The 26,260-nt window shown below is 40.1% G+C and overlaps 1 protein-coding gene across 1 annotated transcript in view; it reads left to right on the forward strand.

Moving 5' to 3' along the window:
• Positions 1-26,260, forward strand: part of TMC1 (transmembrane channel like 1) — a 325,206-nt gene that overhangs the window by 270,795 nt on the left and 28,151 nt on the right. The window contains exons 9-15 of the mRNA XM_054727564.1: positions 1,731-1,829; positions 14,186-14,328; positions 19,875-20,019; positions 20,813-21,007; positions 23,577-23,756; positions 23,876-24,037; positions 24,873-25,001. Coding sequence (XP_054583539.1) covers positions 1,731-1,829; positions 14,186-14,328; positions 19,875-20,019; positions 20,813-21,007; positions 23,577-23,756; positions 23,876-24,037; positions 24,873-25,001 — 1,053 coding nt within the window. The remainder of the gene's footprint in view (positions 1-1,730; positions 1,830-14,185; positions 14,329-19,874; positions 20,020-20,812; positions 21,008-23,576; positions 23,757-23,875; positions 24,038-24,872; positions 25,002-26,260) is intronic.

The raw sequence follows: 26,260 nt of genomic DNA on the forward strand, positions 1-26,260 counted from the left end.
GAATTCCTGTATAGTTCATCTCCAAGGAGAAAACTTTCAAGGAATGTAGCAGAATGTGTTTGTATTTTATCTATTTCAAATTAACCCCAGCTTTATTTTTGCTCATCTCTCTAAGGAAACTTGAAACTTTAACACTGGCTACTGTGATACATCTTAGTGTCAGACTCAGGTTATATATATCCATGAAGAGTTTTCAGCAGAATTTACTATTTCTCCCACCCCATGCTGCCTCCATGTGGAGGAAATGAAAGATTGTAGCTAATTTGTTCCAACTATATGAAATTGCAGAATCCCTACTAGTATGCAGTGGAGGGAGCTAATATGTGTTCAATTGGGTGTAGTCCTAGAACTGGGAAGCATATTGGCTTTGGATGCTTTTTATTAAAAAATTGATTTTAGAGAGACAGAAAGGGAGAGGGAGAGAGAGAGAAAATTGTCCATGAGAAAGAGAAACATCAGTCAGCCGCCTCCTACACACCACCTACTGGGGATCAAGCCCACAATCCTGACCAGGAATCAACTGGCAACTTCTTGGTGCATAGGATGATGCTCAACCAACTGAGCCACACTGGCCAGGGCAAGCTTGGGATGTTTTTTACAGGTTGTGTTAGATGCTGAAGAGCATCCTGTTTTTTTGGGCAATGATTACCGACTCCAGAGAAAGAACAAAAGAGGATGGGTATCCTTCATGCCACCTTTACAGAATCACAGAGGCCAGGGCTGGTCACCTCCTGGTAATAAGGCTCCATTTCTCAGATGCCTCCATCCAGCAGCCCCACTCAGTATTCCTCTGATGCATATGCCCTTTTGCCCAAAGTTCCTGTGTCCCTGGGCAAACCCTAATCTCTTCGATCCTCTGTGGCCCAAACTTTGGGGTGAGAGAGAACAGGTAGAACTCACCCTCTGTTCTGTTTAGTCCTGGGAAGTCAGAGGAGCTGCAGGGTTGCCATGGAAACAAATCAGCTTGTGTGGTAAAAGGGAGTAGGGGCTGATTTCCAGCCCTTACCCAGTCACCCAGATTTCCATCCATATTCAAACTCTACCCCCAGCCCTAGGGAAGGGAAGCTTTCATCTCATACAAGAAGCAGCATCTGCTTGGCAAGCCACGTGGTACCCTGGGGCAAGAGGGGTGCTTTTCCCAGTGCTCACCAAAGCTCCTGATAGGATACTACTCTTACTCCCTGACTGGCTGTCTCTGCCCCGAATAACCTGTTCTACGCTGATAGCACAGATCAGGGCAGTAATCCTGAATTAGTGGCGAGGCAGGTTCATAATCAGTCTTCCCTCTTATCACCCTCAAATTCTGAGTGCTGCTTTTGAGAACCCTCTTCCTTGGCATGAGGGAGAGATTCTTCTCCCACCCCCACCCGCATGAAGATGTGGGTAGTCTGGTTTTCTAGAACACTAAAGTCCTCAAATGACACTGTCCTTTCCAGACCTCCCCAAAGGAGACAGACCAGTTTGAAGGTGGTGTGGGTAGCCTTCTGGGCACTGTGGTTGGCCCAACTGTTGGTGGTCCACTGAACTCAAAGCACAGGGCCCTTAGCACTCCCATTGTTTGGAATTCCGAATTTAATAGGGGATTCCCAGAAGAGGGGGCCCCACATGGAGATCCACAGTCCTCATGAAAAGGCTTCAGAAGTGCTTTTAAACAAAAACGATTTGTGATCACATGTGTGGTTCAGACTTTGTTTCCAATTGTTAACGGCTTTCTTTGCTTCTCCATGTAGTACCTCTGGGGTTTGCCATATGGCAGTTTACCTAGAAAGACGGTTCCCAGAGCTGAAGAGGCATCGGCAGCGAACTTTGGTGTGTTGTACGACTTCAACGTAAGTGTCTCCATACAGCTGTGTTGGTAGATGAAGTTCTCCTTTTTCTGAAACCCTATGGCCTCCTCTGGGGGTGCTGGGTGAAAGTCTTAAACATTCCCCCTGTTTAAAGAGAGAGAGAGAGAGAGAGAGAGAGAGAGAGAGAGAGAGAGAGAGAGAGAGAGAGGGAAGGAAGGAAGGAAGGAAGGAAGGAAGGAAGGAAGGAAGGAAGGAAGGAAGGAAGGAAGGAAGGAAAAGTAAATAGGGTTTGGGAAGATGATGATATGATTAAATGGAAACATAGATTACTGAATGAAGGTGAGCTCAGAGTTCAAAGACTGCAAGCAATGTTCTTATCTTTGGCTTTGGAGAACAACAAAGGAAGAGTTTGCAAAAGTGCTTTTTGAGTTCTTAGGAAATTAGAGCTTTTACATTATATATTAACCTCTTCACTTCCTATACAAGTCTATTTAGTATTACTGAATAGTCAATACCAAATAAAGCTAAATATTAAATACCAAGCAATACTAAATTCTAACTACTAAATAATACCCAAATGAGGATTACTCCACTGTAGCACTAAAATGAGTATTCCTCTTTGAGGTCTCCTGCATGGGGTTTATTGCTATGGCAGAGACTCATCCCTGCTCATTGAAAAATCATTTTGGAGTGTGATTCAAGTGTGTGACACATGTCCTTCTTAAATGGTGACCAGATTGGAGATGTTTGAAAGTGTAGAGGACAGAAAAGTAGCAAGGTGGAGATTGGGGAACTGATGATTCAAGGAATTTTTGAAAAATAGCAAATGAGAATAAATTTTTGTGTAGACCGGGGAATGAAGTAAGGAGCGAAAAGGAAGGAGCCTTCACGTTCATAGTGTTAAAATTTCATAGATGTTTTGAATTTGATCCTTAAGCTCCTAAATTATGAGCTTCCTAAAGAGACTACTCATGTGCTGCATCTTCTTTGACCCCCTTATATTCTCAACCAATGAAGGATTTAATGAATCCTGTTGACTGGCAATCTGAGTAACAGGGAGGGGGTAGGCATTTTAGAGCCTTGAGATAAGAACCATAGAAATTAATGTATGTGAGCAGTACCAGATAATGTAATCCTTACGAAAGTTCTTAGTCTGTGAATAAACAGGCATAATATAGAATAAAGCCCTCACTCTGTAGCATTTGGAATCTAAAATCACCCCTGTCAATTGGCATTTTTGTTTTAATTCAGTGTTTATTTATGGAATATAATATATACTGGTTTTACAAAGATGAATGGACATGATTCTCTTGATCTCCAGGTACTCATGGCAACTTAAGAAAAATACATAGGCAATCAGTATACAATATGTTATGTACTAAGTTAGAGAAATGCAGAAAAAGATAGTGGGGAGCCTTGAGAAAACAGTTAATATTTTGCTTGGAAAGGTTTAGGTTTCATAGAGTAGATGGCCTCTAAGTTAGCTTTTATTTCTTCACTTTTATGTTCCCTATTACTTCTTACTTCCTCCATTCCTCTTTCTTCCCAACCCTGTCCCTTACTTAAATTTCAAAAAGATTATTACTATGTCCTCCTGAAATAATTTTGATTTCTCTTTCTCATCCTCTAACTAGCAAGTTAATAAACTTCAAGTTCAGTTAATAAAAATTGGAACTAGTAATATCATTGGCATTTTCAGATGTTTGGACATATCAGAGAAAGGGAGAACTAAAAATATGAACAAAAGTCTTTTTAATTTTTAGACATATTTCTGAAGTTTAAGCACATACACATTTATCAAAAAACTGAAATTGAAAGTCTTGGGGGAAATGTCCATGTGATATTTGAGAGATATTAGTCAGTTGGAAAAGGTGAAGAGGAAGGTGGCTTTGACGATATTCATTTTCCTTTATAACTCCAAGCCTTCCTGGAAATGATTCTGAGGCAATGAAAGAATGTCAAAAGGTCAAGAAAAAATAAAGCTGATATTATTCACTTACAGACTTTCTTAAAATTTCTACACTCTGTAACCATTCAATCGTTTGACATGTATCACAAAATAAGAGCTTTCTAAAGACAGAAGTGTCCTTAGAGATCTTCCATCCCATGTCCCACATAATAAAGTTAGGGAAACTGAGTCACGGAAGCACATTCTTATGGATAATGAGTGGCTCCTAATCTAGTGCTCTTTCTGTGCCTGTTCCTGTCACTAATTTTCCTGCAGTGATTTCCAACAGCCTTCTCACTGCATGTTCCTGGAACACAGACTGACTTCAGTCAGTGCTATATCTTCCTCACAAAGGAAGAAGGAGGTGAAGCAGTTGGGTCCCATTTTCACCTTTTATAGTGAGCATACAATTCCCAAATTAGCTTCTCAAACAAAATGACAGGTTCGATATTTACCCTTGCCTGAGTTCTCTACTTGATCATCAGAACAATTACCTCATAAAGGAGCCTGCTCTGTATTATGAGATGATGTAAGTGGACAGCCCAGGATTCCATCTATTATGACACCATGGAGGAAACCTTTGACCAAATGTCCTTGCGATCCCTGAAAACTCAGAATTCTGCACCTCCAGAGATGCCGGGGGAAAGACATGTCTCAGGCCCAGGAAAGAGATGACTGGTGCCTGAACAGTCTAATTGGACCAAGGATCGGTTTGTTGCATCTTAAAAGATTAATGTGCCAGTTAAGCTAAACAATGCCATAGAGATGCAGGAAAACAAGAAGCAGAAAATATTTATTGAACACGGTTAATAGATGCAGGCATGATCTCTTGTGGCAGAGGAAGCTATAAAATGGGAAGGGTCAGAAAAACCTTTAGGATGGAGGTGGGGCAGGTTGTAGGGAGCTGCTTCTCTGTTGAACTTCATGCTGGAAGCCGGAAACTTCCCCTTAAACTCTCTTCCCAGACAGAATAACTTCTTGAAAGCTCAGAGATCTGTGACTTATAAGCAGATATCACAACTTATCCAAATTCCCTTTAATTGATAGTAGACAAGTACCATTTGATATACTAGTATGCTAAATCAGTCAGTCTGATGGCTTCTCAAAGCACCATATTTTCAATCCTTTCATTGGGTACCTAGTGATTGATCTTACTAATCAGGGGGAAATACATTTTATTAAAGTAATAAGAAATAGGGAATGGGAGTGGGGTGGGGGTGGCAATGTTAAGATATATACACATATAATATCTTAATAAAAAAAATTGGAAAAAAAAAGAAATAGGGAGATTATCTAATTGGTATGCTATGAATCAAATGAGCAGAAATGGCTTTATTTGAAGCTATAGAATTAGGAGAAGGAGTTTAAGTCGGTAAGAAGAAGATGCATGTGTTGGCAAGATACTTGGAGACACAAGGATGATACAGGAATGATAAAGAGGAAGAGACTGTGTAGTTTAGATATGGAGAGAGAGTGAGGAACTGAGGCGGAATTTGAAAAAGCTTGAGCTGACATCAGACTGTGAGATCATATGGGTAAAGATTGGAGCTGTGATAAAGGGGAATGCACTTAGCTTTCCAGCTTGAGGGCATCTTGTACATTGCATACGAATAAACGGTACATCACCTTTTCCTTCCCTGCTCTGCTGGTCTTCATAGATGCAGGAGGTGGGGGAAGCTCTGTTGTGCAGGAGGGAAAAATAACACTCATTATGTTTTAATCAGACCCAGACCTTACATTTTATAACAACCCTTCAAGATGAAGCTCAATAATCATTGTATAGTTGAGGGGATTAAGACTCAGAGAAGTTAGTTTGCCAAAGACAGCACTTACAATTAGAGGAGACACTGATATTCAAGCGAAAATGTGGCTGACTTTAATGTCAAATTCAAAGCCTATTCCTCTGCCCTGCCCACTTTTGCCACATCTCCTCCTTAGGTCTGTCCTCCAGGGAGACTGTCACAGACTTTCTGAATGTTAACAAATAGCAGTTTAGTTCCTTCTTTTACCACAGTCAACAGCTCTTTTAAGTAATGATCTTCAAAGTGAGAGCATCTCCTCTCAGACATATCTCAGTTGTCTTAAGTTCTTTCTTCTCTTATTGTACTGACCACATTTAGGAGAGATGTTTTTATGATTCATACATGGAATAACACATCTTTGCCTTTAGGAATATTGCAGCCATTCAAATGCATCTTTATTTTCAGGGGGTCCTTTGAAGGGATAAATCATTTCAGGTTTTCTGAGAAAGAGCACCAAAAACAATATTAGTGGCAGGAGAAACAGGGCAGGGGGATGATTATAGGCAAGAAAGGGGAAAATGAGCCTAATGGGGTTGGGGTGTGGGGGGGAGAGTCTTCAGATAGCAAAGCAGGTCTGACAACTGGGGAAGGAGAGAGGGAAGGAAGACTGGGTAGGAAGAGTCTCAGACTGTAGCGCCATTCTGAAAAACGTCTTGGCTGGGCTAATGGTTAGTTTCCTAGCAAGAAATGACCATTGGAGGACTCCCACATCACTGAAGAATTACCTGGCTCTAGTATTCCTCACCATGCTCAGTCATTGGCTGGAGACATCCTGGTGTGTGTGTGTGTGTGTGTGTGTGTGTGTGTGTGTGTGTGTGTGAACTTTTGCTGTTGTTGGTATTTAGTTTCAACAAGCTTCAAACACACTAACATAACCTCCTTGCCACAGCCATTGTTTCAACCTAGCCAAGTGCTGGCTCAGTGGAGACTAAACCCCTGGATCATAAATTAACCATTGGTGAGGGCAAAAGAATGACCCCAAGCCAGACTGCTCGGCCTCTTGGGGACAAATACGGGCTTGTAGATTCCCAAGTGCACTCTGAGATATACTCGTCCCTGGCCTGGAGATCATATATTGGGAGGGGTGAGGATCCTCTAGTCTGTACCTATAGTAAGACTCTTTGGAAGACTTCACTGAGCAGAGGGGGGCCCTGCTCAAGCACATGGACTGGGATTGGCAGGATCAAAGGGCTGTCCATCTTGGCTCCTGTATTTGCTTTACTTCCTCAGTGTCCAGTGCAGGTCCCTCGGTTCAAAGGCTCATGAGGTTTGATGAAAAGGAGAGGTATTTTATTTTCTGTTCTAGGTCCTAGGTTCTTTCTCTTGTTTCATAGCTTTCTTAACCTGCTGCTCCTGGACTTCTGTATGACATGTCTAGAATGTGATGGGAGAGATTGCTGGGTCTTATTTTAGCTTTCTTGGTATCCTTCTGCTCTCTTAAACTTGGAGAACTGATTCCTTTGGGTCTGTAGTCAGGGGCAGATGACAGTGGAGAGATAGAAGATTATTAAACCATGTGAGGCTGTCTACAATCTAGGCCATGATAATTTTTTCCCCTCGAGCAATTAAAAATAATTTAAGTGGGTGGTGGGTGGATAGTGGCATTTTCAGACTTGGATTTTGAAAAACTCAACAGATTGTTTGAAGAAAAGATGAATGTGAGACCAAAGGATAATCTATCATTATGACCAAGTGAGAGACTAAGATTGTTTGGAAGAGCTCAATTTACCTTGTAGGAATTTGCTGATATCTAAATACTGGCTATCCACCTAATAGATTAAAGGCTGAGCCATTTAGTTAAATTAGAACCTTGTAAACTATTAAATTATATTGCATAATACAAATAACACCAAAATCATGAGTCCAGTACATCTACTGTAATAAATAGATTATTTAAATTTATAAACATTTGAAAGCAATTTAATAAAAACTTTATCCTAACTTCTAGCATAATATAGCTCCAATAGACATTATTTTCTTATAAACTGTACTTGAAATTATGTTTGCTAATCTTAAATATTTGAAATAAAATGTGGGCTACTTATATGGGATTGAAAATTTCCAAATTCATTTTTTCTAAGTAGTCTCAATATTTTATCTACTTCTAAAATATTTTTCTTTTTTCAAAAACTCATTCTTAAATAGATAATACTAAGGTAATTCCCAGTATGAGCTGTGTCCCGATGACCACACCTATCGCTTTTCATATATGAATTCACAATGCTTCATTTTGCATGACTTCAAAGAACTAGTGGGTAGATTTACAAGTCCAGAAATCAAAGAACAACAGACACTCATGATATAATGCTTTTAATGTCTACCTTGTGAAATAAAAGAAGACCAGTTTTCCTATGTGGGAAGAAATCATACATAGCAGCTCATTTTATAGCCCTGAGATGTCTCATTTTGTAAGAGTTTTAGGCAATTAGACAGTAGAAAAAATTAAAGCATTTTGCCAGCTTTAGTGTTCCTCAGATATTTTTTTGGTGTTTTGATTTATTATATTCCAACATGAAATTGTTATTGTCAGTTATGCTACTGTCTTGAATGATTTACTCTATTTTATTAAAATGGGTAGTAGAGAGCAGAAAATTAGAAAAGAGTGGTTTAGTTGAAAATTTAAAGGAACTTAATCTAACTGAGGATTGCTAATGACCACCAGAAGCCGTTTCTTTTTTTCATCCAGTCGTTCCGCAAGCATAAGTTGAATGTCAGATGCTGGGAATAAAAAGATAACTAACATATAATCCCTGCCCAAAGGGACCTTATGGTCTAATTGGATGTGCCATCCAATGTGACAGTCCCAAAGTAACAGGCATATATATATATATATCAAAGAACATGAAGGCACATAGAAGAAGGATTCAGTGTTGAAGTTTAATGGAGTCCTGAGAGGATCCAGTAAATGAACTCTATTTCCCATGAAAAAATGGTTTGTATGAGGAGAGGCAGAGAGAGGGAGCCCTGATTGTGAGAGCAAGGCATCCACAAGCCAGCAGGGGAAAGGAGACAGCAGCAATGCCACCTGTCTGGGAGGGAGGAAGAGGTTTGAGGGCATCAACACATAGCTGGGCACCGGAAGAAACTGTCTACTTCACAGCTTTTTGAGAGCCCAGAGTTCACTGTCTATAATATCGTTGAGGTTTATTCCTTCTACAGAAAACTAGATCTGCTAAGGCTCTGTCTAGTTTTCTCTTTGTAATCAACATGCTCCCTCACAAAGAGCCACATGGCATTTGTTTCCTAACTCTGGATCTGGGTTGTAGCAAAAGGAAAGTAAGCTCAGAGGTGAGCAGAGCATTAGGTGGAAGCTTGCTGAGTCTGATTGGAGAGAAGGAGGGTGGCCCTGGGCTAGATATCAGCATGTAGCCCCCAAGTGCCAGGCTGGCTGCTGTTCTTGTGAAGTTAGTTAAGCTTTGTTTGGGGTGTTGTTAGCCTTTCACTTCTTGCTTCTCGCCCGTGCCCTGCTCTATCAGATATTGTGACATCAGCTCTTTCTCATCCATGCTTGAAACTTTTAACACTAAGGTATAAATTAATTGTTAACAACTCAGAGAAACAGAACTATACCCCAACTTGTGTGGTACTCTCTCATGTCTTGGCACACATGGAAGTGACATCTTCCTTTCTTAACAGTTTTGACTTCATGATTTTTTCTTCTTCAAAATAATGGTCTGATAATAGCTAAAACTTAAACAGAATTGCTAAGGATATTGAAACTCATTTACTATCCTGGGGATGGAATGTTTCTTTCACTCTATTTGTAGTCATGAGAAACACCACAGGGATGGAGTTCTAATATAATTTCAGGTGCTAAGTACTTATGAAGAAAATATTTTGTGTGCAGAACTCTTTTGAGGGCCTCTATAATCCAGCCTCTACTTCACCTATGTATAGCATTTGGCAAATAAAAGTTACTTAGATAAATAATTATGTGAGTTGCTTCCTAGCAACTACATCATCAAAGCATTCTCTTTTTATCAAAGGGTGTCAGCGGCTATAGACTAGACCAGCTGCAGCATTGAAACAGAAATTAGAGTCTTAATAGATGATGCAGATGCATGGAGCCCAGAGTTGGACAGGACTTCTCTGTGCTCATTTGAAACTTGGCTCCGACTATGGTTTCTCTGTCACAGATTTTGGGGTGGGAGAGAGCTCCCACACGGAAAGCCATGCATGCTGACATGGAAACCGAGTCAAACCTTGGCTGGGCTAGGAGTCACTGCTATTTTAGTCACTTCCAGATGTCTGCTCTTGGAGTTTTAAGGAAAGGAGAAAAATGCGAGGAGTGTGGTGGGCCGGCTGGGTGGAAAGGCAGGGTTGTTCTCTCTTCAGCCTTTCAACTCCTGGTTAAAGCCACCCCTCAAGATGGATTGGATAAAGCTTTTAAAAATTATGCTCATCAATATTACCTCTTTCATTTATACTTGACTGCATATGAAGTAACAGGCAAACTGAAGAAGCCTTTGTCAAATAATCAGGATTCCAAAAAAAAGCAGGGCCCTTGCAACTTTGGATGTGATCTAACATTTATGAAGTGCCAGTCACTGAACATATGTTGATGGTGCATACACCAGACGGGCCAGCTGCCCCAGTGGCTATTGTGCTAACCTAACAAGTTCACCAGATGCTTGTTGGATAGCTCCTTTCTCCTTTCATGTTATTTTGGAGGTGTCGTTATCAATTAGAAAAAGATGTCAGGTTGTAATGTTTATGAACAAAGAGATGAGGTCCTCTGAAATCTTTTCAAAAGGAGCACGGGGGTCTTTTCCAAGAGATCCTGGCACCACCAGGGACCAATCCAGGGATATCGGTCAAAAGTTCCCGCTGAGTTGGTAGGGTTTCCTTGTATTTTTGTTTAACCGGGAATGTATGGCACTGGCATGATACAAGGCCTGGTAGGCAAAGAAAGCACAGGAGAAGGAGTATAGCACAGTGGCTAAGTATATGGGATTTGTATTGGACAGACGCAGTTCAAGTTCACAGTCTGTCACTTACTAGCTATGGGAACTTGGACAAGTTACTGAGTTGGGCAGAGGGGTGTGTGTGTGTGTGTGTGTGTGTGTGTGTGTGTGTGTGTGTTGTTATAAATAATACTCCTCCCTGTCCAACCAGGTTGTGTGCTAACCAGAAATAAGCTAAAGGTGGAGATCAGCATGCCATCTTTATTCTTGTTAAAGCAGATATTAAAGAACGTGGTATCTTTTTATGGGCAAGTGGGCGTCCCAGCCAGGCATTTCTACCCAGCAGCCCTAGGCTAGGACAGGCCTCCCTCTGCAGGGGCAGAGCACAGCCTGTGCTCTCGCAGGAGGAGGAGGAGGAGCAGTGGCCTACATCATGCCCACTCGCTCATCCATGCCCTGCTCTCAGATGGTTTCTCCTCCCTGGGGCTAGCATGAGGCAGTGGAGAGAGGCTGGGAGCATTACATTACTGAGTTTCTGAACATGGAAGAACACATCAAGAACTGAGGAAAACTATTTCCCCTGACAGTAGCAACTTCATTGGGTTCTTGTGAGGATTCTGTGAGATGAAGTCAGGTTTAAAGCACATGCAAAGTGCTCGACAAAACGTATTGATTGATGTTATTACTGCAACCATTATCACCAAGTGTCAGGACTGTAGCATGGAAATGAGGTAAGAGTCAGTTGCAGGAAATGATTATAAAATGAATGCCTTATAGTTATGGAAAAAATGAAACAGCTCAGGATATCTTTAAACTACACAAGGGGCCAAGTGCCAATACTTACCAGGGTCTGTTATTGTTCCCTGGGGACAAGAGTGCCAGTTTGAAGGTTCTGGACAGGGCACTGGATTTAAAATAGCTGAGAGGAAGCAGAGGCCTTACCTAGATGAATGTGAAAGAAGATGTCATGGCCCAGCCGGTGTGGCTCATTGGTTGACATTGACTCATGAAACAGGAGGTCATGGTTCAATTCCTGGTCAGGGCACATGCCCAGGTTGCAGGCTTGATCCCCAGTGGGGGAGGAGGAGTGCAGGAGGCAGCTGATTGATGATTCTCTCTCATTATTGATGTTTCTATCTCTCCCTCTCTCTTTCTTTCACTGAAATCAATAAGAACATTATACACACACACACACACACACACACACACACACACACATACTAGAGGCCTGGTGCACTAAATTAATGCACTCAGGGGATCCCTCAGCCTGTCCTGCACCCTCTCGCAGTCTGGGATCCCTCTGGGGATGTCCGACTGATGGCTTAGGCCCACTCCCAAGCCGGCAGTCAGACATCCTTAGCACTGCTGCAGAGCCGCTGCACTCGCCAGCCGTGAGCCTGACTCAGGGCTTCTGACTGAGTGGTGCTCCCCCTGTGGGAGCACATTGACCACCAGAGGGCAGCTCCTGCATTGAGTGTCTGCCCCCTGGTAGTCAGTGCACATCATAGCGGCAGATCTTTCCACCATTCAGTAGATTTGCATATTAGCCTTTTATTATATAGGATATATATATTAAAGATGGCGTGGAACCAAATGCAGGGAAGTCTTCCCAATGATTACTTTCCTGGCATTTCTGGGTCTTGGGCAGTTGGCCAGTTCAGGTCTATTTGGTATCCTTTCCTTTCTTAGACACGAGATTAGCTCACCTGCTTTCTCTACTTGAGGTTTCTACCAGTTGTTTAGCCTCACATTTTCCTTGGGGTTTGGAGTTATCTTTTCTTGAGCTGAAAAATGCAGATACAGGCAGATAAGGTGCAGGGAACCACTTTGGTTTTGAGCATACCCCTCCCGTCCCATCCTGATTCTACTTAAGCCCAGGAGCTCTTCTGAGATTTTCCTGGAAATTTTCCCCCCTGCTAATTCTCACAGAGTATTACAAAATAAATTTGCTGCAGATTTTGGGAGCAATAGTTTTTTTTTTTTGTTTTTTTTTTTTTTTAAGATTTCTGATTTGAACTAGGCATAATCTTTTTTTTAAGGCAATTTTCTAAATTACTTCTCTTAATTCTTCCCTTGGAAATTAGCATCGAGGACATTTCCTCTACTTCCTCCTTCTCTTCCACCTCCCCCTCCCATTTCCTCTCCTTCTTTCTTCAATAATGGGCTTCAAAGTCCCTAGCTTGGTACAATTGATGTTCAAGTCAACCAATTTAATTTTTTTAAATAATTTTTTTTCTAATTACTGTTTACACTTTCTTTTTCTTTTTTTAATATATTTTATTGATTTTAGAGAAGAAGGAAGAGGGAGAGAGAGATAGAAACATCAATGATAAGAGAATCATTGATTGGCTGCCTCCTGCACGCCCCCTACTGGGGACCGAGCCCGCAACCCAGGCATGTGCCCTTGGCCAGAATTGAACCTGGGACCCTTCAGTCCGCGGGTTGACGCTCTATCCATTGAGCCAAACCAGCTAGGGCCCAATTTAATTTTTTAGTATTCAAGGGTGACTCACTTGACCTCAAGAGGAAGCCCCACATTGACAAGTTACTATCTCCTCACTTTATATAGCACAGTCATTTTAAGTTATTGCCTGAGAGATAAACTCAGAGAGAAGCTCAAGAAGTGGATATATAGTAACACGGAAACAATGCTTCCATACAGAGAGTGAAAAAACACAGTGAATAAGAGGAGAGAAAGATGGAAGGACTATAAGGAAGCAGCATCAGAATATGCCCATGTTCTGTGTATGTCCCCCTCGGGTGACTTTGGGAAATGGTGGTTCTAACCCCACTGGGTAATTTTTGGGAGAGAACATGTACTGGTAATTACACAAATAAACATGCTGGTTGTGGGAGGTAATGGGATGTAATAGTCTTGATGAATAGAAGGTTGGGCAGATCACTTCCAGTGTCACCTCACCTGTTCCTCGCCCGAGCTAAGACACTGCTCTGGGTTTTAGGAGAACTAGTCTAACTGTGGCTCAGGCGACTGGAAGTGGAAACCTGCCATCACAATTTGAGGAAGCATGTTTCACACCCTCCCCCAAATATCAAGCAAGTTCTTAAAATTATAAATCTGATGACACCATAAACTGAATTGAATTTATTGAATTTATTGGGGTGACGTTGGTTAATAAACTTATATAGGTTTCAGGTGTACACTTCTATAATACATCATCTGTATATTGCATTGTGTGTTCACCACCCCAAGTCAAGTCTCTTTCCATCACCATTTATCCCCCTTTACCTTCTTCTAACTCCCCCCATCCCCTTCCCTCTGGTAATCAGCATGCTGTTGTCTGTGTCCATGAGGTTTTTTGTTGTTGTTGTTGTTGTTGTTGTTGTTGCTTAAATCTCTTCATCTTTATCACTCAGCCCTGCAATGCCCCTCCCTTCTGACAGCTGTCAATCTGTTGTCTATCTATGAGTCTCTTTCTTTTTGTTTTGATGTTCTAATCAATGGGCATTTCATGGTAATGGCTCTACAGATGAGCAAACCTGTATTTGATTAAAAATTGGGTCTATTTAGAAGTCCCTGAATTTCAAGTAAACCAAGTAACTGCCAATCAGTGTGGCAGCTGAAACGTTCACTCTCTGAAGCAAAACAATAGGGCTCATGTCAGAGCCATCTCCCAAGTTTGAAAATTAATGTCATTTTGTCATTCCTTTTAAAAATCTATCTTTCTTTTTCCTTTGAGTTTCTCTTCATGACATCTGCTAACTGGCTTTGTTGTTGGATTTTAGGGCTTGGCGCAATATTCCGTCCTCTTTTATGGCTATTACGACAATCAACGAACGATTGGATGGATGAATTTCAGGTTGCCGCTCTCCTATTTTCTGGTGGGGATCAGCTGCATCGGATACAGCTTTCTGGTTGTCCTTAAAGCGTAAGTTTCATTGGGCTCTTGGGAAGCAGACAATGATTTCTGGAATCAAATGGGAGAATGGATGTAATTTTTTTTCTGTTTTACATTTAGAGGATGCAGAGTCTATGAGATAAAATGTCGTTCTAATACTGATGCTAATGTTAGACTATTACATCCTCCAAACAAAAGGATTGAACATGAGTGCAGGCCTTTGGGTCATCTCACTGCATACCCATCCTGTGTTTAAGCATATTTTTAAAATGTGCCTTCTTGTACTTTGACGTGTGAATCAATGTTGCAAAGAAGACACAGAAACAGCTGCTGACCCTCGTTTTGTGTACAGAGGTTTGTGATTTGCAGAACCAGTTTAATAGGCAGAAATAGTTGTTCTCTGTTCTTTTTTTCAAAAAGCCAGTATAATCGCTCATCCAAAAAGTTTCAGCTGAATAAGGTGGCAAAAACAAATGGCCCCCATGAGACCATCCTGATCAATGGTATCATCATGGTTTGTCTTAGAAAAGGATTTATTAGAGCAAGAGGAAGAATTTTATAGGGAACTGATGAAACACCAATTTTTTTCCTCTGTCTGAAATGCATAGGGTGGGGGTAAAGTAGGTCTACAGTTGTATGTATAGAAAATAATGCAATCCTATCTAATCCTATCTAATAAAAGAGTAATATGCAAATTGACCATCACTCCAACACACAAGATGGCCGCCCCCATGTGGTCAAAGATGACTGACCCCATGTGGACACAAGGTGGCCGCCACAAGATGGCCTGCAAGGGAGGGCAGTTGTGGGTGATCAGGCCAGCAAGGGAGGGCAGTTAGGGGTGACCAGGCCTGTAAGGGAGGGCAGTTGTGGGTGACCAGGCCAGCAGGGGAGGGTAGTTAGGGGTGACCAGGCTGGCATGGAGGGCAGTTAGGGGTGACTGGGCTAGCAGAGGAGGGCAGTTGGGGGGACCAAGCCTGCAGGGAAGGGCAGTTGGGGGAGGACCAGGCCTGCAGGGGAGGGTAGTTGGGGGGGGGGAACCAGGCTGGCAGGAGAGGGCAATTAGGGGCAATTGGGCTGGCAGGGAGCAGTTAGGCATTGATCAGGCTGGCAGGCAGAAGCAGTTAGGAGCAATCAGGCAGGCAGGCAGGTGAGCGGTTGGGAGCCAGCAGTCCTCGATTGTGAGAGGGATGTCCGACTGCCTGTTTAGGCCCGATCCTGGTGGGACAACCCTCAAGGGGTCCCAGTTTGGAGAGGATGCAGGCTGGGCTGAGGGACACACACTCCTCTTGCATGAATTTCATGCACCAGGCCTCTAGTGATAAATAAATAATAATACAAGGATAAACATGGTGTGTCACATACTCACAACTGTGAGCCTACTTCTGCCCACCCTGTATTGGTAATACTCTGAGGAAACCTAGCACAGTTGTTTGGGGCTATGAGTAACCTGCCCTTCAGCCAGTTCTCTGCTCTAGCTTAGGAGAAGAATTGAGACACCTCAATTAATGTCCCAACCCTGTAGTTGACTCTGCACAGGGAGAACTGGCCATTTGCTTCGTTTCAGGGAAGGGCCTTGTCCTAGGGTCCAAGTCTGTGACACACTTTGGGTCCTGTCCCTGTCACAATTACTGATTCCACCAAAGAATACTATCATATTTAGTTTTTAAGCCCCTTCATGACATGATGAAAGCCTTAATGGAGACTCCACATCCAAAATATTTATCTACTGCTCAAGTGTAATCAGAGATCCTAAATACCTGATGCAGTACTATTACATTCCAAAATCTAAGGTATTTCTAGTCTTTACCATATTTTTTTAAATACATATATATATATATTATTGACTTCAGAGAGGAAAGGAGAGGGAAACAGAAATAGAAACATCAATGATGAGAGAGAATCACTGATCGGCTTGCCTCCCGCAAACCCCCATTTTGATTTGGCAAGATTAAAGTCAGGGGGCCAGTCACATTAGAGAGGCCTCATGAGGATCGTTTCTGAATTGGTCCTTCACTGACCTTAGTCACTGGGCAAGCAAGTTCGTGTATGTCCAGTTACTCAGCTCTTTTCAGTGATTCTGTAGAGGCTGTGAATCCCCAGCTGGTCTGCATGGACTCAAATCCCAGCTCTACCATGGACTAAAAGACCTTTGACAACTTATACAAATGTTCTGTTCTCTAGTTTCCCTCTTAATAGAGTTGTAATAACACCTTGGTCTTAGGATGGCCATGAGGACTAAATGAGTTAATACATAAAATGATTTAATACTGAGAACATGTCTGGCTGGTGGTAAATAATTGATAACTGTTGATAATTTTGTTAGGATTGTAACCCATTGGTTTATTGAAGAACCAAATGTAACCCCAGTGACAGAGCAGTCACATAGGTTTATGCAGTTGCACATTAATGGATTTATGTATTCATTACAATAATTTTCTAGTTGGTGAATTTTAAGGTTATAGAACAGCATTGTGCAAAGAAATATAAGATGAACCACACATCTCACTTAAAATTTTCTAGTAGCCATATTAATTTACACAGGTAAATTAAGTTAATTTAAAAATACTTTTATTGATTTTTTTGAGAGAGAGAGGAGGGAGAGAGAGAGAAACATCAACTTATTGAATTTTAATAATATATTTTATTTAATGCAATATAGTAAATGCATTAACATATAATTAAAATAATATTATTATTGAGATTGTTTTGCTACTTTCTTTGAAGTCTTATGTGTATTTTATATTATCACATTTTAGGCATTCTGTCACCACATGTTGCTGGTGGTGACCATATTGGATAATGCCAGCATCGAGGAAATGGCAGTTTTTCCTAACTAGCTTAAAGATGCCATTTAGGATAGTTGCAGGGCACCAAATCCACATTTTCTCTTTTAAAGTCATTCATATTATGCCAATGAAACCAACTTGGCTTTGGTCCCTCTCTCTGGCATGGACCTTTGGTTGTTTGTTACCTGATGGGCCAGTGGTTTAAACTCGTTATTGTGTATTGCAAAACAGTTACAAAGCAATTCATAACTCATACCAACTCCTAGCCTTGGGAACAAGGCTTGGTAGAAAGAGAATTAATGATATATAAGTGATTGCACAAAATCATTTATCATTGCCTCCCCTCATCCCCACCCCGATAGAATATATTATTGGAATAAACATTGGTGGCTTTATGAGTTACATTATTCAAATCAAATAGAAGGGAATCTAGGTTTTAAAATCAATTAGGCTACGGGTAGACTTCGACATTTTGCCCATACTGTTTGTCTAGGCATCCTCATCTATAAAATGGTGGCCAATATCTAATTTTAATTGAGAAATTGGAAGGTAATGTGAGATAGAAATCCAAGAAAGAACTTCGAGGTTTTAAGACAGGGTGACTAACTTTATTGATTCAGGACTCTCCCTGTTTTAGCACCAAAGTCTTGTGCCCTGGAAACCCATTCAGACCCTGGCAAATCAAGATGGTTGGTCACTATAGTCTTAGCTCCTTCCTTCCTCCCTCCTCTCCTCCTCCCTCCCTCCCGCCCCCCCTCCCTCCCTCCCTTCCTTCCTTCCTTCCTTCCTTCCTTCCTTTCTTCTTTCCTTCCTTCCTTCCTTCCTTCCTTCCTTCCTTCCTTCCTTCCTTCCTTCCTTCCTTCCTTCCTTCTGAGGCAGTGTACATTACTAACCACATCAGAAGCTTAGAAATATTCGTAGTCAAAAAATACATATGTATTAAAAGCAAATTAATACAGCATAATGTAAAGTTACATAACATGGAGAGCATCAGCCCCTTCATATGTTGTCCTCATCTCTTTAAAGTTTTGTATCACACAGTAAAGGTGCTGTAATTTCAATATCTAATTGTTCCTATTAAAAACAGTTCTTTGAGCTAAAAATGTTGGCATATCCAGAGCAGCAAACCACCGGAAATAACTGAGTCATTCAGGGCAGGCATGCCTTACGAACATGGCTCTTGCTGTCTGTTTTATCCCAACAGGCGTTCCCAAGGCTTTCACCTGTTGTAGGGTTCATCGAGATGAGATATACTCCTTTTTCTGTTTATGAGACTGGCGATAATAGACTAAGCTAACAAGCAGAGCATTGAATACCTAAATAATGTACATATACAAGCCTCAAATAGTGTGAAAAATTTTGTCCACATAGACTATCTATCCTCTATATATTAAAAACCTATATACACCATAAACCAGTTTCAATACATGCATATAAATATTTTTAAATTAGTAAAAGATAGAATATACTTATTTATTAACCTTTAAACATGACAAAGTAGGTAGTGGTTTAATTATTTTACAGATGGTAAAATAATATTAGAGACACCTAATGACCTACCCACAGGCATTTGACTGTACGACCTATTTGAACCAAATTATATTTGGTTATTTTTTCATAACACATTAGCCCATTTAAAATAGATAAACTTTCATAAGGTGTGGGGACATTGGGGGAATTTAGATGACCTTAGAGATGCCTGTCAACCTATGATGTCACATTTATGTCATATTGCTTCTTTCTTTTTGGGTTCCATAATCACTATCATGTTTAAAACACCAAAGCCTTATAGGATCATTTAATAATATGTATCATATGAAATTTCAGTTTTGCTATTTTTAGTGATTAGGGAAAAAAGGAAGTGGAATAAGTAGAAAACAGTTCTCTAACTACTGAAATAAATGTGCAAGTAAATGCATTTAAACTCTCTAATCCAAAAAATCATTTTTTAAATCACCGAGTAGAATATGTATAACTACTATCTCAATTTTTGATCAAGAGTTGCAGAGTAATGGAGAAATGCCATGCATTTGGTGCAATCACTCTTTTGGAGGACGTTCTAGGGTGAATTGAAATATATGCAGTTATTTCCTGACCTGACCTGGCTTCGTCCGTCTCGAGGCTTCAGGGGGTCTGGGAACCATTGAAGTTGTGTAGAACAGCGTCAGAGCCTACCCATGTTTTCTTTTCCTGGGAGGGACCCAATGGTTTTCTTCAGATTTCTAAAGAGAGCCTTATCCCACAAAATGTTAAGAGCCAAGAGTATGAGGCTAAGAAAACAGTTTAGGAAAACAAATAAAAATATGTGTTTTTATATAACAGTGATGGCGAACCTATGACACGCGTGTCAGCACTGACACGCGTAGCCATTTCTGATGACATGCGGCCGCATGCTGAGGATGAAACATTTGCTGCTCCTGAGGATGAAACATTTGTGACTAGAGTCTTGGAGTTAGTTTTTTCCTCAAAGTGACACACTACCCGAGTTATGCTCAGTTTTTTGGCGAAGTTTGACACACCAAGCTCAAAAGGTTGCCCATCACTGTTATATAACCTGTTTAATTTTTAAAATCATCAAGTCTTTTAATCTTGAAAGCCTGAAAAATGCACAGTTTAAAAACTTAAAAATAAACTTCTATTTTCTGGTTATTAAAAAAAAGTGTTTGAAAATATATCTTTTAGCTATTGCATCTCCAATTAACCTATACTTAGGATGTTTTAACATTCCCTGTACTCTCCCCCTTTTTTTGTATTCTGGTTGCTGGATTAAACTTCCTGTTTTTATAGAATGACCCAAAATATTGGTGATGATGGGGGTGGTGATGACAACACCTTCAACTTCAGCTGGAAGGTGTTCTGTAGCTGGGACTACCTGATCGGCAATCCGGAAACAGCAGACAACAAATTCAATTCTATCACAATGAACTTTAAGGTAAAGATGGCCACCTTCCAGAGTCTTTTCTTTGTATTTCTAATATATATATATTTTATTGATTTCAGAGAGGAAGGGAGAGGGAGAGAGATAGAAACATCAATGATGAGAGAAACTCATTGATTGGCTGCTTCCCATATGCCCCCTCCTGGGGACCGAGTCCGAAACCCAGGCATATGCCCTTGACAGGAATAGAACCTGCGACTCTTCAGTCCACCGGCTGTCGCTCTATCCACTGAGCCAAACTGCCGAGGGTTTTTCTTTGTATTTGTCAGAGTAAAATGGGAGCAATCCCATATGTTCCAGCTAACAAAGTATCTTGACAATTAAACGGAAGATTAACGCATCATTTCTGCCTACTGGGACTTGGGCAGGATTCTGATTATGACTGGAAAATATCTGGTGACCCACAATAGCACTATCTCTTCTCTAAGTTTGGTATTAAAATAATGCCATTGGCTTAAAACAGGGGACCATTAGTAATCAGAATCAGATATTTTATATAACCGAACAATTCAATATTTAAGATGACTTTGAAGTATTATTTTGTAGCTTTTAGAAAACTATACTGGAAGAGAATTTAGAATGAAGACTATCCTATTAGATTGGTTAGAGATGGTTTGTAAGAATTCCTCCTTTCTCTCACTTGTTCTCACTTACTGGCAATATTCATTGGTTTGTGAAATCCCAGGTTTAGTTAATTTTCATATTTTACATTCTGATGTTAGCAAAATTAATTCCTGAGTTCATGGTACTTGTGTAGCTCAGATATTTCTCTTTTTCCTGGCTACAGGAAGCTATAATTGAAGAAAGAGCGGCCCAAGTAGAAGAAAACGTCCACTTGATCAGATTCCTGAGGTTTCTCGCTAACTTCTTCGTGTTTCTAACACTTGCCGCGAGTGGATACCTCATCTTTTGGGCTGTGAAGAGATCCCAGGAATTTGCACAGCAAGATCCCGACACCCTTGGGTGGTGGGAAAAAAACGAAGTTCGTCTCTGCATGCTTTTTATGTGCTTAGCACCTGACACTTGAGATTTTGTGGGTTATGCTTCTATGACAGAACATTAAATAAGACCACTCTCTACCTCTTTCCTCCATCTGCCCTGTGAGTTAGCCAACCCTGTCCCACATTTTCCACTCTATCCCAGCCATATTTGCAAAGCTGTCTACTGGCTGTCTTTCATTTTGGGACATTCTGGAACGTTATAGTTGGGAGAGATGTTAGCACACATATATTCCAACCAGTACAGTTTACAAGGAAATGAGGACTCTCAGGAGATTAGGTGATGTGTTCATGGTCACAGAACTATGGAGAAAAGTGAGTTAAAATCTAGGATTCTTGGTTTCAAGCCACACACTCTTTTCAGAACTTATACTGATTTCTCTGTAGATCCTGCATCTGTCATTGAAAGATCCGTTTGTTGCCTGAATTCTCTGAAGCAGCGATGATAGAGCCTTGGTTCCTGTGTTTAACTCATGGGCACATTCAGATTGCCTCCCCGACTTTGGGCAAGTCTGGATTCTCTCTGTTTTTCACTATCAGCCTAACTCTCTATCTCCCTTTTCTCCTCCTAGCCTTCTTTTCTCCCCCTCTGAATGCAATTCAAATTAGGAAGGTTAGTTCTTTGCAGGAATTAAATATAACTGTGATTTTTCCCCCCAGCACATCTGCCCATTTAGCAGGTCAGAGAAGGGAGGTCGGAGGTTGATATTTAAAATCAGGAAATCATTGATCATATGTTGTTGCTAAGGCCTATTCTCTTTAATAAAATGTTCCAGCATGCAATGTGGCACCATTTAGAACTTGGGCATTTTCAAAGTTTGGGTAGATTTAATCTGTGCAAAGCATAGACTTCCCACACTGAAATTTCTGCAGAGCTTTATAGACCAAAAAGATTAAGTCTTCATAGTATAGAATCTCCTTAAACATTTTTGGACAGTAAATGGTATTACTTACAACAAAAACTTCCAAACAAAAGCATTCTATATTTAGCCATGGTAACATTGTAGATGAGAGGCCATTCATTTAAGAGACTATAATAACACAGACATTTCATGGAAACATGTGAAACAGTTTGGTGGAGATATTTCATTTACTTAAAACAAATAAACTTCAAAGCCTTTACTAAGTTTGCTGTCAAAATTCTTTCTTATAGTTGTGATAATATTTATAGGCACAATTATCATGCCACTTTAGTCTATGGTTCATATTGACCACATTTTTGTATAAATGAACCACAGTAAAGGATGGGTATTGATTATCAATCATTAAAAGGGTCACTCTTTGTAAGAACCTGTTTAACACCCATTTTAGGAGATCCCTGAGTCCTAGGAGCCAACACAGGTAATAATGAGAAGTTATGCATAACTATAAATTTGATAAAACAGAATTAAATTTACCTTGTATAAGATTGTACAAGATCTGCCAAGTTTTTACTTTAGGCTGAAATGATATCATGCTGATTTTATGTTATGCTGATTTTTAGCTCCTGCTGGTCATGCATATATAATGTTCTTAATAAAAATGGACAAAACGTATTGACAGTTATTTTCTAAATATAGTCTAGTACTTCTAATCAAAATATGGAATCCACAGGGGGAAATAGGAAATAAATTTTTAATGGTGGCAGTTTGAGCCAGGTATTTAGGAAAGACAGTTGGTAAAGTTAACTGAAACGTTACCAGAAATCTTTTTTTTTTGATACATTTTTTTTTTTTTTTTAGTTTAAGGAAGGCTTTTCTTCCACCATAAAAGTAGTACCTGCTCTGGATTTTTTTCCTTTGACTTGATTTAGCCAAATAATATAATCATAAGGGTGCCAGTCAATTAGGAGAGAAGAAACACACATTTCCTACTTGCCCTATTTCTCTCTCCCCCGCCCCATCCTTCTCTCTCTTACCATTCTCTTGCCTTTGGCATCATGAACCAGTCATTTTTTGAAACTGTCTTTCCTTGGCTTCAGTGGCTTCAATAACATCATACTATGTGTTCTTTGTTGGTTTCTCTGAATGTCCTCTGTTTTCTTTGAAAAAGCACTTTTTCTTTTGCTCCTAACAGTTTGCATGTCCCTAAATTCAGTGTTTAGTCCTGAGCCCATCTCAAGGAAGTCATTCATTCTAACTAATTAAACTAACTCATATGCTGATGATTGTCAAGTTATTATTTCCATTTTGGATCTCATTCTTCAAGCAGATCATTTTTCATTGCTTTTGGAAATATGTTGTGTAGTGTAACACCATATCAGAATCAGTTACCATGCAGAACAATACGGGTTCTTTGGGTAGTGAGTGATGTAAATTGCATCCCTCATTATACCAGGAAACACTCTTATTACTGGCACATACATAAGCTCATATACATCCAAATCTTAAGAATGTAAGTTGATACTGACTTTGATGTTTTATTAAGATTAAATTTTAAAAATGCACCAGATAATCTTCTTAGTCTAATAAAAAAATCAAAGGTATCTAGCTGAAATTTTGTAAAAGTCTGGAGGAAAGCAATAATAATTTCTAAATACTATTAACCTAATTTATCCCTTGTGTCTCCTTGTAGATGAATATGGTCATGTCCCTCCTGGGGATGTTCTGTCCAACATTGTTTGACTTGTTTGCTGAATTGGAAGACTACCATCCCCTCATTGCTCTAAAATGGCTACTGATACGCATTTTTGCTCTTCTTTTGGGCAACTTGTATGTATTTATTCTCGCCTTGTTGGATGAGATCAACAACAAGGTAAATCGTGTGTCTGGTTTTTCATCAGCACATTGTTACATTCTCAGTCTCAAGACTGCCAGACGTGCATTTGATATCTGTGTTATGTTCACTTTTGTTGCTATTGCTTTGCTTTCTAGATTGAAGAGGAAAAGCTAGTAAGGGTCAATATTACCCTGTGGGAAGCCAACATGATCAAGGCCTACAATGCAACACTCACTGGAAACAGCACTGGGGCACCCTTTTTTGTGCACCCTGCAGATGTACCTCGAGGACCCTGCTGGGAAACAATGGTGGGACAGGTAATATCACAAACAGAAGTGCATGACAATTAATGGATTAAAAAAGAGCAGAGTCAATAGTTCTTCCGTAAGTGTGGCCTAATTTTTTATTGCTTAAACTAATAAAATACAGCTAAGATTTATTGAATGCTTACCATGTGCTGGCTGTGTATTTCATACACATTATTTCATGCATGCCTCACATCCATCCATTGAGGGAAGTTCTCCTTTTACAGTTGCACATAACGGAAGGCTTGTTTTCAAACAAAGTGAGTCGTTTACTACCTATTGGTGTTCTAATAAAGCAACTCATTTTAATTTATATTACTCTGGGGTTTAAGTATTTTCCAATGTTTTAATTGACTGTGTATTTTCTCCTGAGGATTTCTTGTTTGCAACATTTGCCAATTCTTTTCCTAATTGAATCACCCATCTATTGTCATACTGATTTGTAAAAGTTTTCATGTGTTAGAAAAACAAATCTTCTATCATCTATGCTGCATGTGCTTTTTCCAAGTTTGTCTTTAAACTTTATAAATATTGCTGTTTGCCATATTAAAATTTAAACTTCCAGATGGCCAATATTTTCCTATTTTGGGGGATTATATGATGCTTATAAAAGTTTCTCAGTAATAAGACTTTTAATACAATGATTTTGGAACAGAAAATAATTATTTTTAGACCAATAAAATAAGGGTGAAGCATTCTTCATTTGCTAGACATGCCTGACTAGTTTCTTTACCATTAATTGCAGTTTCCATGCTCATACTGTTTAGAAACATGACAAATTCGCTGTCAACACTAGGACCATTTAAAGACAAACATGCAAATTGTAATGCAGATAATATCTCCACAGGAATTTGTGCGGCTGACTGTTTCTGATGTTTTGACCACTTATGTCACAATCCTTATTGGCGACTTTCTCCGGGCATGTTTTGTAAGATTTTGCAATTACTGCTGGTGCTGGGATTTAGAATATGGATATGTAAGTATGATACTCATGTTTCTTTTATCAGATTATTCTCTTGTGGCTCATTGTTTACACACACTATGCAAGAAGACAACATCTCAGAATTTAGAGGGTGGGATATACTTTTTATTATTTATTTTATTTTTAAAATATATTTTTATTTATTGATTTCAGAGAGGAAGGGAAAAGTAGAGAGAGATAGAAATATCAATGATGAGAGAGGATCATTGATCAGCTACCTCCTGCACGACTCCTACTGGGGATCGAGCCTGTAACCCGGGCATGTGCCCTTGACCGGAATTGAACCTGGGACCCTTCAGTCCGCAGGATGACACTCTATCAACTGAGCCAAACCAGCCAGGGCGTGATCTACTTTTTAGATGTCAATACAGTAGTTCCCCCTTATCTGCAGAGAATACATTCCAAACCCCCAGTGGATGCCTGAAACCACAGATAGTATCAAACCTATATACATTATTTTTCCCTATATAGACATGCCTTTTTACTTAAAGGAAGCACTTTATGGCTTCCTTTTGGCATATCTTACTTGCCAGCATCACTACTCTTGTGTTTTGGGGCCATTATTAAGTAAAAATGTTATTTGAACACAAGCACTACAATACCAGGACAATTGATGTGATAACTGAGATAGCTACTGACTAACAGGTGGGGTGCATCTGCATCTGAATACAGATGAATTGATGACTCACATCCCAAGCAGGAGGGAGCAGGGGGGTGCAAGATTTCATCACACTATGTAGAATAGTGGGTGACTTAAAACATACAAATTGTTCATTTCTGGAATTTTCCACTTAGTATTTTTGAACAACAGTTGACCATGGATATCTGAAACTGTGGAAAGCAAAACTGTGGATAAGGGGAGAACTACTATAAATGGAGTCCAATGAGTATGGTTTTAATTCAGAGCGGGTCAGACATGAATATCATGGCTCACATATTCTCATAAATTAGCACAGGATGGCTGAAGCAATGGATGGTGAGCTCAGTAAGTCTTGGACCCAGAGTTAACTCCCTCCCCATGAAACTTGTAGCATTCCAGAAACAGGGCAGGATAGGTAGTATCAACCTCTTATTCTATTAATGCCTCAAATGCTACTAAATAAACTCCTAGACAGGTATCATGGCTAGTCTCTGTGCAGTACATTGGGAAATAGAAGGATTTATTAACTATAGTGCTTACTTCATAAAGCTCACAATCTAAGAAGAGCTCAGCAGAGACAAGCAGGGGGCTTTTGAGGAGGTTTCGAGGAAAG

The sequence above is a fragment of the Eptesicus fuscus genome, chromosome 15 (assembly GCF_027574615.1).
Source record: "Eptesicus fuscus isolate TK198812 chromosome 15, DD_ASM_mEF_20220401, whole genome shotgun sequence".
Taxonomy (NCBI): Eukaryota; Metazoa; Chordata; class Mammalia; order Chiroptera; family Vespertilionidae; genus Eptesicus; species Eptesicus fuscus.